General features: G+C 45.2%; 1 protein-coding gene across 1 annotated transcript; it reads left to right on the forward strand.

The window, feature by feature from the left end:
* Positions 1 to 3,489: 3,489 nt before the first annotated feature.
* LOC116981925 lies at positions 3,490 to 18,353 on the forward strand. Its single transcript, XM_033035137.1, has 5 exons — positions 3,490 to 3,719; positions 8,061 to 9,009; positions 9,496 to 9,684; positions 11,549 to 11,687; positions 17,803 to 18,353. Exons 1-5 carry the CDS (start codon positions 3,683 to 3,685, stop codon positions 17,851 to 17,853), a joined length of 1,365 nt encoding a protein of 454 aa, XP_032891028.1. The 5' UTR covers positions 3,490 to 3,682; the 3' UTR covers positions 17,854 to 18,353.
* Positions 18,354 to 18,878: the final 525 nt, after the last annotated feature.

Consider the following 18,878-nt stretch of genomic DNA (forward strand, 5'->3'; position numbering starts at 1 on the left):
GTAATCATTATTTAAAATCCATAGGTACAAAAGAGAGGGATTGGTGTGAAAGGAGGAGGAGGAGGAGGTAAACCAGTTCCATTCGAAGGCCCATCCTATTTCTGTTCCGTGCTCTGACTGAATGGAAATGTTCTCATTAACTCTCATCAATAATTCTGAGCGTTGCCATGGAAACTCACATAGCCTTCCAAAATCTTGAGACGTACTGCTGTTTGGCTGCTATTGCATTATTGTTCTACATCTTTGTAAAAAAAAGTCCATTAAAGTCCTGAAGTATTTGTGCATAAGTGAATCAAATAAAACTGGCAACAGAGATAAGTCAAAATGAAAACACTGTGATTGCAGGAAATCTGAAATAAAAGCAGAAAATGACAGAAATACGCAGCAGGTCAGACAGCAGCTGTGGAGAGAGGAGCAGGGGTTCATGTTTCAGGTCCTAGACCCTCTGTCAGATTCAAATCGAATAAATTGCAAAGATCTTCTTGGGGCTTGTCGTTCATGGAGAGTTACATTTATGTATATGTGGGAGCTCAGCGTGAATATTCCAGCAAGGATCCTGCAGACCGTTCCAAATGAGCTGCATTCTCCCGATGTCATGGGTACAGCATGAACAGCTGTCCAAAGGTTTGGGGGAATGATGACAAAAACTGTGCTCTCTGCAGGATGTTCTTCCAAACTCAGAGTAGACTGTGGCTTGGAAAGAAACGTGGAACAAAGGTTTATGAAAAACCTGATTGTATTTAATGCTGTGCTGGTAGCACTTCCATTCAGACTCTTGGTGCAATACACTTACAGAGCTGGAGGCTGTTGGGCACATGGTTTGGTTTAACTCAATATTCAACCTTGTGTTCAAGGTAAATGAATGGCTCTGGTCTCAGAAAGTGAAGCACGTCTGAACTAGAGATTTGAGGTTTGCTTGCGGTCAGTTAAAGGGCCTGCCCCTACCCAGTTACGAGATTTTAATCTTCCTCAAAGTAAGGTCCATCCTCAGCTGTTGCGATGGCCAAATCACCATCTCGCTACCAATATCTTTAAGCCCTTAGAATCACTCCTCAACTCTATCTCCACAGTCACCTCTGCTGGCATCTCCCAAACATTTCCTTTCGGTTTTCCGACCATCTGTACGTAGTCATTGCTCAAATTCCCGGGTGCCCAGCCAATCATCTGCTCAGCGATCCACCAGATCATCTCCCAGGATCCCCACTCCTACACACAGTTGTCTCCTCCCTCAGATTCTCTTCCCTGGTCCTCCTTCATGTTTATTACACTTCCTCCCCACCCCCAGCTCAGTCCTCTCTTGCCAACACCCATACATCCCAGGTCCATAAAAGAAACGGGTCTCAAACACTGAGGTACTGCAACATTCAAAAGTTGAGCTCCAACTGTTATGCCAACACCAACCCCAATTCACTTTCTCTACCATTCCAGCTATTTTTTATTTATTTTTAATCAAAAAATGTATTAAATTATTTAAAAAAATAATATTACACTGCAATAAAACAAACTGTAGTGTAATACAGACTGCTTATCAAGACGACCACGTACTATTTCACATTATGTAAGACCCATCCTCATCAAAATTCCAGACCAGGAGAGCCACTACTCACAATCATATTTATCACATTGAAGCGACTCTCGTTGGTCAGAAGTAATTCCTGTAACAATTACTTACATTGTCGTTAGAGCAGGCCCATGAATCATTCTGAGCGGAGGGAGAATTCTTGAACTATGTTCATTGACTTGATTTAAGCGTGATTCATTACACAGTGTACACTTCCACTAGGTTAACAGTAGGACCCAGCCCTGGCCTCTGAATTATGTTGTTCATTTTCTGTACATTGTTATGGCAAAATACTGAAATAATGCAGCTCAAGATCAGAATATAATTTAGCCAGATTAACAAAACAGTGGTAGAGCGGTAGAGTTGCTGCCGTGCAGCACCAGAGACCCGGGTTCGATTTTGCCTATGGGTGATGTCTGTATGTAATTTGTACATTCTACCCGTGACCACATGGGTTTTCCCTGGTTGTCCGGTTTCCTCCCACATTCCAAAGATGTGTAGGTTTGTAGGTTAATTGGTAAAGATTGTAAATTGTCCCCAGTGTGTAGGATAGCGTTAGTAGTGCTGGTCGGTGCGGTCTCAGTGGGTCAAAGGCAAGAGCGGAACTCGCTATCAAAACATGGAGGGGACGGGGGATACAATTATTTGGCGGCCACGCGCGCATGCGCACACACACACACACGCGCGAGGCTTCGGAGGCTCAATCCAGCGCTAAATGCAGCTCAACTCTGCCTGTCTCACCGGGTTAACCAACAGCCCTGTCTGGACTGACGGGACAACAGCGCTGCTTCTCCGCGCTGGCCATATTGCCCGCAGGGACAGGCAGAGTTGAGCTGGGTTTAGTGCTATTTCTCTGCGCTAGCTGTGGGCCTGGGGGCACAGCTCGCGTCTGACTCCCGCACTCTATCCTCAGTCCGCCCCCCCCCCCCCCCACTCCTCCCTCCTCCAATCATCGCGCCCTCGATCATCAGTCCCACCCCCACTGTCTCGCGGAAAGCGGAGATTTTAAAATACGGATCACAAAAACTTGGGGGGGATGTCCCCCACCTCTCAAAACATGGGGGGGACGTGTCCCCTCTGGCCCCCCCGGGTTTTCCGCCCCTGGTCAAAGGGCCTGTTTCAGCACTGTATCGGTAAACTCAATTAAAATAAATAATCTACTAGAAAAACCCAGTGGGTTGAGCAGCATCCGTGGGGAGATTGGGGGGGGGTGGAATAATTGTCAACATTTCAGGATGAAACCCCGCCACAGATGCTGTTGTTGTTCCAGATTCCAGCAACTACAATCTCTTGTGTCCACACTTGCCTCGATTTTCTTCAATGTCTTTCCAGTGCACAGTGAAATAACACCATTGATGCCTTGTCCTTGTCCATGATGTCAGCGTTGATCCATATTTCCTCAACTCCAATTATCCTTTATGTAGAGAATGCCAAAAGCCCCTCGAATTAGTTGACTTTTGTCTCCTCACTACTGGACCTTTTCCTGTCACACAGTGAATTTCATGGGTGTTGCAGTTCCTCAGGGAGCTGAGTGCTGGGATTTCAATGGATACAATACTGTCAAGCCACGAGGTCGAGAGACGCCATGTATGGCATCCGTTGGTCTGAGTCCCAGCAACATGCGGGGCTGGATCAGTGCTGGCGACTGCAGATGAGGATACATTTCAACCTCCACCTTATATGGCAATGCTTTGAACCAAGTAAATTAGTACCAAGTTCCCAAATCAAAAGTATTGTCAACTTAGCCAAAGAGAGTTGTCATCTTAATTCCTCTTTATTCCCTGGTCTTGGTGTAATATCAAGCACAGGGTGGAGAAGCAGAGCTTACTGAATCATCAAGTGGCTGACTGGAACAGGAAGAGTTAAGTTTGAGTCACATTGAAGTGAATCTAGTATTAAAGGCAAAGATGCAGTATGTATCCAATTATCCCAGCAGCGTGCCAGCAACCACATCACAGGCTTGCTGTCGTCTCAATGTCACGAGACGAAGAGAAGGCAGAGCACTTGTAAGTGAGTGTAAAACTGCTTGGACTCAACATGACTCGTGGGTTAGAAGGATTCGAATAAAAACAGAGTCTCTGAGAATTTGTGGTTCGGCACGACTGTGACAGAGGATTTCAGATGTTTTGCCTGATGGTGCTCTTCCTGCTTCTCAAAGGTAAGGATCAGCCTCTCCTCATGTGGAATCTCCAGCAGGCTGTCAGATGCCTGAACCATCGCATGCTTGGTCTCTACACCCGGCTTTCTAACTCAGATTCAATGTCATTCTGAGACAGCCTGAACATCTCAATGGATTTTGTGTCATTTAAATGGAAAGAATTATCGGTCCCAGAGAGTGTGAACTATTCTGAACTTTTGCATGAAATCTGAGAGTTAAGAATAATTAAAAGCACTTACATCGTGATAGCTCTTTTTGCATGTAATATCCTTTCACAGCTAATTAAGTATTTTGAATTGGGGTCTCAATTGTTTCATATGGCAGGAGTCAACTTGTGCATGGACTGGTTCCATTAACAATGACAGACACAAAAAGCGGGTCAGACAGCATCTCTGGAGAAAAGGAATAGGTGACATTCTGGGTTGAAACGCTTCTTCAGATTAAATGATTAGCAATGTTTGACTGCATTGTCTCGTTAGATGTTGATTGCAGAATTAATGTAGCTCTGGGCAGGTGACTGATGTTGGTTGCACAAGCAGAAATATCCCAAAATTGCAGCAATCGTCCGACATGTCAGCACCTCAGCAATCGCTAACATGTCCGCTCCTCAACAATCACACGACATGCCGCACCTAGGCAATCGCCAACAACTCAGCACAATCACCAATCGCCCAGCATCACAGCATCTCAGCAACCACCCAGCAACCACCCAGCAATCCCAGCAATCGTCCAACTTCTCAGCACCTCAACAATTACCCAATATCTCAGTACCTCAGCAATCACCCGACATTCAGTCAGCATTGTAGCAATCACCCAGCACGGCAGCAATAAATTACCCTCGAAGGTCCAACAGCTTTATGCAAGATCAGATTGCCATCATCAGTAGCATGGAGAGTGTCCCAGCACATCATCAGTTAGACTTTCAACTGATCACCTGTCTAAGGCATTGCCCTCAGTGATGCCTTGAAACTAGTGTCCCCTCTCCCACGTTGCTATGGCACTGTCTGCCCAGAATGCTTGCACATATTTTTCTCTTTTAAATTCATTTAAGGGACAGGCCATTTACCTCAGGACTCAAGAGTCCACATGATATATGGAATGGTTAAAAATAGTTTGTTTGGAATGATGCAGAGATGGTGGGATTGTACGGCCCTGGAATGATTCACTCATAGATCCAGTTGTGAGCCCAGTTCCAGTTCTGCACTGTCTCCTCTGGTTTAATCCAATGGATACAGAAGTCTCCATTGGTGGTGCCACACTTGGAGATAGCTGGATTAATGTCATTCAGCATCACCCTGGCAATCGTCACACCGGCTGACACAGTGAGGTTTGTTGCCAGCCGTTCAAACGCTGAGCTGCTGGTGTCATCCGCCACCCTCACCGCCGAGAGACAGCTTCCCCCACCAGCCACTGCAGCCAGTCTTTAAGGAGCAGTGGGACAGCTTAATACACGTGGAAGACATGAAGGAAGGGCAATTTGTGGATGTTTACAAATACAAGTAAATGCTTAATTTACAAATCAATTGAACTTGGAATGTTTATTTTACGTTTAAGGCCAACACAATTTTACTTGAAAGTGTGAAACCATCGTAGGGGACTGTTGAGGAAAAGGAATAGAGCTGCCGGTGTCATCAGCCACCCTCAATCAACAAATATTGTATGAGTTTGTGATTCAGTGTGAATCGGGACAGTGAGTACCTGAATGGGTTAACTCGGTTTCCTGCTCAGCTTTCTCCAAATCCCCCTTGTCCTGTTTCTCAGCTCATCCTAATGAGGGGCTAGGGCTGTTCGTTCATGGTGGGAAGTTGTGCAGCATCCAAAGGACCACACACATCTCGGACACCTGATCTGCAAGCCTCCTCCACAATAGTGCAGGCAGCAGAAACATGATCTAAGTGTTCCAATGCATTACCCCATCCTGCGTTGCACCAACATGCTTACCAATGCCAATATACTGCAAACATATTGTTGGCAACTTCTTCACTAGATTGTTGTACGTATTGGCTTACTTTCACCTCTATCTCCGTCACGTGGATTGGCATCAGAGTAGTCACTGCGAGTGGATCACTCACTGGACTGTGTTTTTAAAGGATATTTTTTGTTAATAAGTGAGTTCGGTATTCCGACTATGCTTGCCGCATCCCTGTCTGGGGGTGGCCGGAGATGTCCGGGGTGACCCTGGACTGACGGGTCGCCGACCCGCAGCAGTGGTGGCCCAGGCTTACAGCCAGCGCGGAGAAGAAGCGCTAACTCCAGCTCAACTCTGCCTGTCCCGCCGGGTTAACTGACAGCCCTGGACTGACGGGACACCGGCCCGGAGCAGTGGAGTTAGCGCTTTTTCACCACGCTGGCTGTAAGTCTGGGCCGCCACTGTTGCGGGCCGGGTTCCCATCAGTCCAGGGTTGTCCGTTAACCCGGCGGGACAGGCAGAGATAAGCTGGAGTTAGCGCTTCTTCTCTGCGCTGACTGTAAGCCTGGGCCGCCATTTCTCCGGGCCGGTGTCCCATCAGTCCAGGGTCACCACGGACAGGGATGGGACACTCGGGAGGGGACGGGGACGGTCCGGTAGCAATTCAACAGCGATTGCTGCGCCGGAGACCCAGGTACGATCCTGACTATGGAAGAAACACAGGTCTGTATACATGCAGCAGCACAGTTGCCGAGAATGTTTATCGCGAGTGACCTTTGACAAATCCCATGATTCCTTGCATTTTTCAGAATACCGAACTCGCTTATTAGCTGCTGTCCTTTGGTAGACATAGATGAATAATCAAATAGACTAGCGACTATCAGGACATAACTATTAGTTAAGCAATCAAGCACAGAGGTATAAGCAAAATATAGTGAATATATCTTTCCTCATAATTTGGCTATGGTTAAAGGTTCTGGTTGAATTATCAGCCACATGGACTGTATTTGGTCCAATTCCAGTGCAGTTTTGAGTTCTGCTCCCAGGGGCAAGGCTATTGCAGCTGTTTTACAAACTCTTGTTTCAAAAAGCCCATGTTGATGATTGTGCTGCTGCCCGATGTCACTGGGTGCAATAGAGGGGAGTCAACAGAATTGTAACTGATGGGAAGCCACAGACTGATTCATTGTGTTAGAGAGAGTAAGCTTATGAAAGGGACCAAACTAATTAAATCTTCTTTTAGTGAAGGGAGAATTATGGAAATTTGATGGTTGCAGTTGAAGAGATACTTGAGTGATAATCTCTTTTTTTAATCAAAAATATTTATTCAAATATTAAAATAATATATACAGTACAGTTAAAAAATATACAGAACCCATCACCATAATACACGACAAACGTTAAAGTATTATACAACTATCTTACGCTCCTTGTCAAGGTTGCATTCAACCCCCCGTGGGGCCCAGCGGTCCTGGAAATCCCCCCGGGCGCCAGTGGACAGTGCGTAGTCCCTCTCTAACACCACCCTGCATGGATGTAAACCCGGAGAAGGGGCAAGCATCCGGCTCGAGCAGAGCCCTCTTCCGCCTGGCACCATGACTCGTGGATGACCAGCTTGGCCAGGTCCAGGAGCAATGCAACCTGGTTATTCTCGGCCCTACCCTCTCCCCTACGCACAGGGTGTCCGAAGACGGGTAATAATCTTGGTGCAACTGCTATTTTATATCCAACGTCAAGTGCAGATGTTGGAATCTTGAGTAAAACACAAAGTGAAAGGATCTTGTTTGATCCTTTCACTCTTTACTCAGTAGTCAGTGTGGGTTCTAGCCTACATCCCGGGACAGTCCTCCCACTTTTTAGCAAAACAATCCACCCTTTCAAACCTCAGAAATCTAAGGAACATTCGTATCAAAGATGGAATAGTTTACAAATATTCTGAAGAAGGGTCCCGACCTGAAAGATTGCCTGTCAATGTTCTCCAGTGACGCTGCCTGACCCACTGGGTTACTCCAGCACTTTGTGTTTTACTCAAGATTCCAACATCTGTGGTTCCTCAAGAAGCAATTAAGAATTGTTAATTAATTACTTTCGCTGGGAAAAGGTTCCGTCCCTATCTATAAATTCCCTCCACAGATGCTGCCAGACCCACTGAGGTTCTCCAGTACTTTGTGTTTTACTCAAGATTCCTTGTGTCTCATCTTTCCAAATATTACCAGTTCCTATGACATTGTGAGGTGATGTTGTGAGTGAGTTGGGTTCTGTAGCTATCTCCTACCACACAATCATATGATACTTTTGTAAATCAAGATCCCTTTGCACAAAATGGAAATCTGGTTAAGGCCACCCTTTTAACACTTTGTACATTGTAGTAAAGATAAAATATGGGAGATGTGGTCTAAACTATGTACGTTTGTTGTTGGAATGTTGAACAGGTGATGGAATCCCTGCTGTTCCACATGAGACGGCCTCTTACATTGGGTTGAGACAAGAAGAAGACCAATCACCTGGCTCATCCTCCCAGCCTCTTCGCTCTTGGGCTGAGGTGGAGCGTGCCACTGCTGATCATCTGTACTTTGAAGAGGATCTCGTCTTTGATGCCAGTCCTCAGTTTGAAACCTTTGTTATTCACAAATCACATAGTGGAAGCAAGGATGTCATTCTCGATCTATCCAATCCTGAGGCTGGTGATCTCACTGAAGACCTGAATGAGGTTGGACAATTAGATACATGCTGTGCTCTCAGTTCCTCTTTAACAAGGAATTCTAATCCGCCTCAAAATAACAGGCACTTAAATCCTAATTCAAGGATTTCCACTCCTACAAATGTTTCTCCTTTCAGTGAGGTGATAGAGGGGAGTGGTTTTCCTCATCTAGTGCCCGATGCAGATGACATCAACCTTGTAACGCAAAGAATAAACAGGATGGAATTTGAAGATACAGGTACCACTGAAAGGTTCAGCAATAGTGTTACGCCTCCTTCCAAGAAAAATAAGCAAGAATATCTGGTTACAATCCATACATCAAATACTCATGAGGACCATGGCGATGTCCCAACAAAATCCAATGACACTTTGCAAAGAGGCTTGCCTTCAATGGATGATGCCTTGAGCAATAGCAGAAAGGTGAATGAGAACATCATCAATTCAGAGGAGACATCAAAGCCACCTTTAGAATCATCGGAGCAACAAGACCATTGGCCCATCCAGTTGACATTGATCACTGAATCAAATACAAACCAGAGCTCAAGTGACTCCTGGAGTACTTGTAACCCAGGATATATCCATGAAAATGACTCCTGCTGGTCTGTTTGTGAAGTGAACCCCAATTATTGTTACAACGGAGGTGAATGTGGAGTCATAGAAAATGTTGGTGCGATTTGCAGGTAGGATGAAGTCTTTTTATGCAACTTTATTCAAAACGGAACTTAGTTATCATTCTCCAGAAGCTTTGTCCCAATGATCGTTGTTTCAGGGTTTCTGGGATTACTCCCTGATATTTCCCCTCACCGTCTCTCTGTAGTTTTCCCTCCTTCCTAGATCCAGGGAAATGTCAATAGTGAAGATGAGTCAAGGACATTTAATTGTCATGTTAACTGGGAACAGAACATTGAAATTCTTACTTGATATCGCACTCCAGTAAAATAGTGGATTTTACTATCCCCAGAAAAAGCTAACCTAATCTCATCTAATTTAATCAATCTAACCTAATCTAATTTAATGTTTATTGATCTAGTTCAGGCAAGGACGGTCCAGCTGGGTTCTGCCACATCTCCCATATAGTGTAATATTAAATCTCAGTTTAATTGCTATGTTATTTTCAATATTAGCCATCCATGGTTCTTTCTATCTCTCTTTGTCTGTGTGATTAGATGCAGTGCAAAAGAACACACCTGGTACAGAGGACCACGGTGCCAGACTGTTGTCACGGAGGTGCAACTGACATGCATACTGATTGGCGCAACCTTGCTGATTTCTCTCATATTCCTCGCTCTGATAGTCGTCTTTGCTCTAAAGCTGCGGTCTCTCAAAGAAGCTCAGCAGAGATTTGACTCCAGAAGGTTGGTCACTAATTGCACTCTTCATTATCGGTAAATAAATTAGCAAAGGCGATGGGTGTAAGTGAACAAGCTGGCATGTCTGTGGGTTGACTTGAACATTGGACACATGCTGTCTTTCAACCTCCTGCAAGCAGCCAGAGGAAAAACAGGCACTCCCTGGGTTATGACAGGGTCCCATTTCAGAGAGCTTTTTGTAACCCGCACTGTTCACGTCGGAAAGGAACAAAACCAATGTGTGAGAAGGACCACAGAAATAACTGTGATGGGAGAGGGAGCTGACATGGGAAGAGAGGCCACCAGCTGACCTCACAGACCCCGTGAGTGAGCAAGTGAGTTTGTTCAGTGTTTGCAGCTCTGCTTAGATCGTACGGGGGAGGGTGGAAAGAAGCTACACAGAAATGCCCATTCCCTCCCAGCAGCAGATGTTTGCAGTCCTCACCATCCATCCCGCTTGTCTCCCAAAAGCTCATACATATGTACAGGGGTGTCCACAATTCGGGCCTTTATAACCCAGGAATGACCAATGGTCAATGAATTGGTGTTGACTGGAAATCCAGAAAAGTTCCTGTAGCTATCATGGGAATTTTATTATCCATAGGCCAATAGTGTCTCAGGTTAGCATCTACCCAATGGGCTGTAACCCCGACACTTCACCCCTCTCCTCAGGCTGCCCTGTGATAATGCCATATCCATTGTTGTGTTTGACCACCGTTTGACCCAGGGACAAGTGCATTGGCAGTTGATCTAAAATGATCATTAAAGTGGTTCATGTATGAGTGTGCTATTATGTATAAATGGGATGATAGATGGGATGAGTATAAAATGGTTCACGATGGTTGGCATGGATGTGCTGCGCTGAATGGCCTATTTCTATGCTGTTGGACTCTGACTCCATTTTATTCCATATTGTGTTCATTAAATTGCAACTTTCGCTAAAATTGGCCTATTTGTCTCATGAGCCTTCACCTCAGGAGGAGTAAAGTTATTTTGCAATTTTGCTCTTCATTCACGGCCCTCGTTCGAACCCAATCAGTAGGACCTCTGACAATTTGGATGAATTGCTACCTCACAGTGCCAGAAACCTCAGGTGCTGTTTGTGTGGAGTTTGCACATTCTCCCTGTCACCCTCTGGGTTTCCTTTGCGTGCTCCAGTTTCCTCCCACATCCCAAAGACGTGAGGGTTTGTAGGTTAATTGGCCTCTGTTAATTGCTCCTTGTGCGCAGGAAGTGGATGTGAAAGTAGGATAGCAAAGAACCAGCGACAACGGGTAACCGGTGGTCAGCGTGGGCTTAGTGTGCTGAAGTACTTTGCCCATGCTGTATCTCTGGACTCAAAACTAAGTAACTGGATTGGGCACTTACTGTCCTGGCTGGGGTACATACATGTGGAAAATGTTAGTTTACTGAGATTCTAAACCTCTGTGGCAGTGTGGAAATGTGCGCCAGTGAGAATCTGCAACTTGGGAGATGAAAGGAAAACAGGTTTGATCTCGTCTTCCCCATTGAGCCTCGCATGTGATGTGGGACTCATGGAGACGGTAGTGACACATCAGCCTCATGCCTTGGGTGGAATCTGATTGTTCCCATCACAGTGCACAGGGCAAATCAATTTCAGACAGTTAAGTGTTGTAGTTTGGCCAATATTTTCTGCAAATATAGCTCCTTGTAACAAGTAGAGAGATATCTGCACAACTTGTTTTTTCCTACCTAATTTAACCTTTCTTTCAATGCATTTGGTTTGAGAAATCTCCTGTTGCCTGGTTGACCTGACTACTTGTGTCCTGTGCAAAGCACAGTCGGACGGGGTGGGTGGCGGGACCATTGGGAAAGACTGGGCTTCTAACATGTACCTTTGTTTACTCAGCAAACTGTGGATTTCCTCGGGGCCCCAAGGCAACTCCTCTTTCTCTTCTGAAATAAGCCAGCAGGGAAATCATTCCCCTGTGGCTAGATGTAGCCCTGACACCCAATGTACGCCCGTCAGTGAGAATCACCTGACCCAGGTAACCTCCTGCAGCTTCTATACTCTTTCACTTCTTTCCTTTAAACTTTGGTTTCCTTCTAGTTGCTACTTCTAATTTGTTGTTTCACCTATTATTAAATAGGGTCCAGGTCTAACAATGCCATCACTTTAAGATATTCATTCTTTTTGTCAGATTCCTTTACAGTTTGGGCTTCCTTTCTTTGTAGCCATCTTCAACCCATATCAAGATCTCTGAGTTGCTCCGATTCTACCCTCCTGATCACTCCTGATGTTCATCACTCCACTATTGGTGCTGGCACTTCAGCAGCCCAGGACAACGTTTTAGGATTTGTGCCTGATTCTTCTCAATGCTCCCCTTCCTACCTTGTGGCTAAGTGACACAGCTTTTAGTCAAAAGGTTAACACAAAAACAGAAGAAAATAGGAGCAGGAGTACACCACTCGTCCCTTCATGCCAGACCCATTATTCATATGATTATGTCTGATCTCCACAGGCCTCAGGTCATCTTCTGTACCAATTCCCCACAATTTCTACCACTGTCCATTATTGGGCAATAAAAGCTGATTGTTAAAGGTGACTGGACACCTGTGACCAGTAGAATGCTTCAAGGGTCGCTGCAATTTGTTATATACTTTAACAATTTGGATGTGTAAGGAAGAACTGCAGATGCTGGTTTAAATCGAAGGTAGACACAAAATGCTGGAGTAACTCCGCAGGTGTGGCAGCATCTCTGGAGAGAAGGAATGGGTGAGGTTTCGGGTCGAGACCCTTCTTCAGACTGATGTCAGGGGAGGGGGCGGGACAAATATAGAATGTAGGTGGAGACAGTAAGACTAGTGGGAGAACTGGGAAGGGGGAGGGGATGGAGAGAGAGAAAGCAAGGGCTATCTGAAGTTAGAGAAGTCAATGTTCATACCGCTGGGGTGTAAACTACCCAAGCGAAATATGGGGTGCTGTTCCTCCAATTTTTGCTGGGCCACACTCTGACATTGGAGGAGGCCCATGTCAGAAAGGTCAGATTGGGAATGGGAGGGGGAGTTGAAGTGCTGAGCCACCAGGAGGTCAGATAGATTAAGATGGACTGAGCGGAGGTGTTCAGCGAAACGATCGCCGAGCCTGCGCTTGGTCTCGCCGATGTAGAGAAGTTGACACCTGGAACAGCGGATACAGTAGATGAGGTTGGAGGAGGTGCAGGTGAACCTCTGCCTCACCTGGAAAGACTGTTTGAGTCCTTGGATGGAGTCGAGGGGGGAGGTAAAGGGACAAGCATGCTGCAGAGGCATGGGCTGAGGCTGGTGGTCAACGGGCTGAGGTCACAATCCCTCTCAGTGACGGTGGAAAACCTGGGGACACAGGGGTCTGGGGCATGGGAGTCTGGCTTCCTGAGTGTGTTGTGGAGACAATCTCTGTAGATGTCCCTCCAACCTTTGGTATGATTGCCCTGCCTCTGACAGCTATACACTACTTTCAGTGGCAACACCAGCCATTGAGCAAAGAGGTAAAATATGGAGAAATGGTGATAGTTACCAATAAAGACTCATAGAGGGGACTTCTTTAAACCACACAACTGGGGCAAATGGCGCACTACATAAAGATGTTTCCTTGTGAAGCAGTGAAACATGGCCCAGTTACAGCTACCATAGCTCCAAACATCTGCCTTACCCAATATCTCCTGTTCGTCGGTCAAATTTCATAAGCCAGATGGTGCTTGCAGAATAATCTTGTCGCCATAATTTACAAATTCTGAAGAAGGGTTTCGGCCCGAAACGTTACCTATTTCCTTCGCTCCGTAGATGCTGCTGCACCCGATGAGTTTCTCCAGCATTTTTGTGTACCTGCCATAATTTACAAACTGATTTTCTATAATTTCCAAGTAAAACTTTTTCCAGTAATTTGGGGAGAGGGAGGGTTTCACTAATTGGAGAACAGAACTTTAAAATAATTGGCAAATCTATTGAAGCAGACTGGAGAACGTTAGTTTCTACCCAAAGAGTCACTTGATCTGAAATGCAGGGTCTGAAGAGGTACTGTAACAGAAGAAGATGCAATTATAACTTTGAAAGGGAAATTGGATTAATTATTCGAAGAGAGAAATGTTTGATGCGCTGGGGACTAATTGGGCTGATCTCGTCAATTTCACTAAATCTAAACTGATCCTCGTTCTTCTCTGCTTTTTTACACATCAGCCCAAATTTGTAGCCATTGTGTCCTGCCCCTTCTGCCAGCAAAAATGGTTTATTCCTATTCATGTTTTCAAAACCATTAATGATTTTGATTGCTTGAACTGATTAATCAACGTATTCTTGAGCAAAAAACAAACAGTTGGAGGAACAAACTGTTGGTTAGGTAGCATCTGCAGAGTAAAAAAGGTGACATTTTACTTCAGGACTCTTTTTCAGACTATTCCAGTCCATTTCCTTCCACAGATGCAGCCTGACCCATTGAGTTCCTCCATCAGTTTGTTTCTCGATCAAGATTCCGGCATCGGCAGTCTGTTGTGTCTCCGTCAACATGCTCTTCTCTGCATTAACAATCCAGATATCTCCAATCTCTGTGTGTTACTGAAGTCAGACATCCGTCATGTCAGTCCAGTAAATGTTCTGTTACCTCTTATACTTTCTTCATTAAACGTGATGTACAGAAATAGTAACTGCTCCGCGCATCATAATTCTGGGAGCCATGCCTCTAATCTGTGTTTCAGAACAGTTTTAACTTCCTTGCCCAGTATTCCACAGCTTCTTTATAATTCCGCTGCTACTTTCTGTTACATTCCACGAAGTTAAGGCATAAAGCCTCTATTGCTGTACATTTATATTATTACAACCTGGACAATAGCCTCAGAGATGAAGGGAGCAAACTGACTGAGAAGAATAGGGAATGTAAGACTCTTGTACACTGTGGTCATTTGTCTGGCTGGCTGGAATTCATTCAATGAAGGGAACTTCTATTCCAAGATAGCTCTCTGGAAGACACAAAATGCTGGAGTAACTCAGCTGTAACTCAGCATCTCCGGAGAGAAGGAATGGGTGACGTTTTGGGTCGAGACCCTGCTTCAGTCTGAGTTACTCCAGCATTTTGTGTCTACCTTCGATTTAAACCAGCACCTGCAGTTCTTTCCTACACATTTTGTCCGCTCCACTGCGAAATCTCCCCAAGGTATGTCTACTTTGATGAAGTTCTCCTTCTCTCTCCGATGAGAGTTCAGCAAGATCAGTCTGAAGAAGGGTCTCAATCCGAAATGTCACCCATTCCTTCTCTCCAGAGATGCTGTCTGTCCCGCTGAGTTACTCCGGCATTTTGTGTCTACCTTCGATTTAAACCAACACCTGCAATTCTTTCTTGTCGCTCTCTGGTAATAGTCCCTTCATCTGAGGCCCTGGCCATCTCAGAGAGTCATGTGAAACAAACCTATTCCCACCAGGAGACTCACCTAGGCAATCAGGTTGAGTGCAGAGATGGCAACCACTGCACCAATCCACTTGCGTGGGAGCACAGAATGGGGTGCAGCTCCATGGTGGCATTCCCGACTGCCTATTTCACCCCCAGGCTCAGCACCGAGCCCAACAGTGATTCCACCAGAAAGTGAACAGGGTCAGTAGGCACCTTGTATCTGGCCCCTCAGTTTTACATCAGCCACAGAAGGTGAAAATAACGGAGGAGCCAACCTGAGTACAACCTGCAGGTACAACCTGCTCTGCTTATTAGAAACTCCTCCATTCCTGAGCCTAAAATGAAATCTTATGCTTCCTCCAATGCAGACTCAGCCCTGACCCCACCATCTCTGCTGCCAAGCCGACCCCTAACCTCAACACCACTGTCTCAATCATGAGAATGCCTGGCAGCCAATATTAGCATCCACATAGTGTTGGTCCATCAGCACCGAGAGACTTAATCGCTCTCTGCAACCTTATAAATTGCCTGGACAACTTACTCCAGGCCCAGGCATGAACATAACCTGGGCCTCATTCTGGAACGGTGGGTGACTTAGAAACATAGAAACTAGGTGCAGGAGTAGGCCATTCGGCCCTTTCGAGCCAGCACCGTCATTCAATACGACCATAGCTGATCATCCAAAATCAGTACCTCGTTCCTGCTTTCTCCCCATATCCCCTGATTCCGTTAGCCCTAAGAGTTGTATCTAACTCTCTCTTGAAAACTTCCTGTCTCACACCAGACCCTTCGTACAGAGTAAACTGCTTTTGCATAACTACAACGTCTAGACATACTTCCTGGCCAAAACAGGAACCAAAAACAGATCACGATGACTTAAAGATCATTAACCTGAAACGTTGACCCTTTTTTTAACTCTCTCCACAGATGTTTCCTGTGGTTAATTTAAGACTTCTAACATCTTCACTGTTTGGCTTACCCACAATCATTTCAACAAGATTCAAAATTGCATTTTAACATTTCAGCATTAATATATTCAGATTTATTTTCAAATATCTGGACAGGACAGAATTATTTAAAAGTAAAAAAGCTGAGACATAAGGATTTATAAGACATTTCACAACCAGAGGTTTTCCCAGAACATTGTACAGTCACTTCAAGACTTTTAGATATTCTCATAGCACCGACCCACCAACCTGCACTTCTGTGATATGAGAGGAAATAGGAGCACTTGGAGAAGTCAGACATGGCCAGAGGGAGAACGTTCAAACTTCATACCAAGCACCAGAGGCCTGGATTGAACCCGAGGTACTGGAGCTGTGGGGCAACATTCCTATTAGTTTAGTTTAGTTTAGTTTATTATTGTCACATGTACCGAGGTACAGTGAAAAGCCTTTAGTTGCTCACTATCCAGTCAGCGAAAAGGCTGTACATGCTTACAATCTAGGTATCCATAGTGTACAGATACAGGATCAAGGGAATAACGTTTAGCGCAAGATAAAGTCCAATAAAGTCAGATTTAAGATAGTTTGAAGGTTTCCAACAAGGTAGATGGGAGGTCAGGTCCGTTTTCTAGTTGGTGAGAGGACAGTTCAGTTGCCTGGGAAAGGACAGCCCCTGAATCTTGATTAGTTCTTGATTAGCATGGGTTTAAAGGGTTATGGGGGAGAAGGCAGGAGAATGAGGTTGAGAGGGAAAGATAGAACAGCCATGATTGAATGGTGGAGTAGACCTGATGGGCTGAATGGCCTAATTCTACTCCTATAATTTATCAATCTGGAGGTATGTGTTTTCAAACTTCTGTACCTTTTGCCTGATGGGAGAGGGGAGAAGTGGGAGTGACTGGGGTGAGACTGGTCCATTCTGATGGTGGCCTTGTTGAGGCAGCATGAAGTGTGGCTGCACTGATGTGTCATTCCAACTTCTGAAGACTGTGCACAGAGCATGTTTCTAGTAATGTGCTCTGAGACCTCTTCTCCCAGCGTGCAGCATCCTCCAGAGTGTGAGAATACCTACAGGATTCAGGTCTCCTACATGGTTAACAGCTAGCTAACCACAGGGATGTAGGTTTGTTGCCTGTCAAATATATATTTTAATTGTTTTATGGTTGTGGCTTGATCCAAGTCGCCCATCCCTGGTGAACCACAAGCTCATGGCCCATATATAAATTTGTGGGTGGCAGCTTCGAGCAAGTTCTTGTCCGTCCAGAGCCTCCTTTGGGTATCAGGTCAGTACTGGCCCTGAAATTGACCCCAATGGATTTGTACACAGACACTGGGTAAGTCAGTGGTAAATGTGAGTGTCTCACTGCTGGTAGTAATTTCAGCAACACTGTGATAATGATGAGTACAGGGTAAACAACTCCAGGGGAACTTTGGAAATCACCGTCGAAATATTTCTGTGTGACATCTAAAGTCCACCTGACAATATACAGGGTCTTGATTTCAATAGCTCACCCGAAACAAGGGTTTCTGAGGACTTCTGTTCATTTGTTTCACTCTGTCTGCCGCTTCCTAATTCTATCAATCCATTTCTAGATGAGGCCACCAGAAAATTGGCAAGACCCTTGCCCTTAACAACTTACCTGAAAAATATCACCTCCAAATTGCTTCCTTGGCATGTGTGCTCCAATTTACGCCTTGCATCCAAGCCTCTGAATTAGGTTCTTTTGACTAAAATATAAGCTTGTAAATTGGTACCAATTGAACTTCCTCTGAGTGACTCTGTTTGTTTCTCTCAACTAGGCTGATTACAATTCTTGCATTCTTTGGAGAACGGAACGTACCGCCGTTTGAAGCCCAGCATCAAGTGAGGGTGTGACACTCTTCTTCAACTAAATCTCAGAAGAGCAACCATTGTACAAGTTAATCCATGTAAGGGATGAGGGACAGGACAATATTTGCAAACATATTTTTGATAGATTTATGGCTCTCGATTCTCATGAAGAACCTGAACATTCAATACCTCCACCACCATCACAGCGAGGCTACAGAGTGCACTATCTGCTATTCCATCCAGGTTACACCAACAGCACCTCTTAATGCAATAGACCTCAACCAATAAGCACAGGATAGCAATTGCACGGGAACACCAATACCTGCAGGTCCTCCTCCAAGTTGACAGCATCCTGACTTGGGAATATGTTACCATTCCTCTGTCATCATAGAGTCATAGATTCACACAGTGTGGAAACAGGCCCAACTTGCCCACAGTGGCCAAAATGACCCATTCACACTAGTCTCACTTGCTTGCATTTGGCTCATATCCCTCCAAACCTGTCCTATCCATGTACCTATCTAAATGTTTCTGAAACATTGCAATAGTACCTGCCTCAAATATCTCCTCTGGCAGCTTGTCCATACACCGACGACCTTTTGTGTGAGAAAGTTACCCCTCAGGTTCCTACTAAATTTCCCCCCCCGTCACTTTAACCTATGTCCTCTGGTTCTTGATTCTCCTACTCTGTGTGTCTACTCGATCTATTCCTCTCATGAATTTGTACACCTATAAAATCACACCTCATCCTCCTGCGCTCCAAGGAATATAATCCTACCCTGCTCAACCTCTCTCTATATTTCAGGCCCTCAAGTCCTGGCAGCATCCTAGTAAATCTTCTCTGCATCCTTTCCAGCTTGAGACTGTCTAAATCCCAGAAATCCTTCCCCAGCTTCACCAGAAGGAATGGTTCTAAGAAGGCAACTCACCACTAGGTTCTCGAGGACGCTTAGGGATGGGCAATGTTTTGTCCTTGTCTATGACTCCTTCAATCTGCCTATTAATTCAAAGTCACATTGACAGAAGAATTTAACAGATGTTTTGT

This window comes from Amblyraja radiata, chromosome 16 (assembly GCF_010909765.2).
Source record: "Amblyraja radiata isolate CabotCenter1 chromosome 16, sAmbRad1.1.pri, whole genome shotgun sequence".
NCBI classification, from domain to species: Eukaryota; Metazoa; Chordata; class Chondrichthyes; order Rajiformes; family Rajidae; genus Amblyraja; species Amblyraja radiata.

Excerpts from the sequence above, each read along its gene's own strand:
- LOC116981925 (XM_033035137.1), top strand. The coding sequence starts at position 3,683 with ATGTTTTGCCTGATGGTGCTCTTCCTGCTTCTCAAAG. Across the intron at positions 9,010-9,495 it reads AATGTTGGTGCGATTTGCAG|ATGCAGTGCAAAAGAACACA; the intron begins GTAGGATGAAGT and ends CTGTGTGATTAG. Across the intron at positions 11,688-17,802 it reads GTGAGAATCACCTGACCCAG|GCTGATTACAATTCTTGCAT; the intron begins GTAACCTCCTGC and ends TCTCTCAACTAG.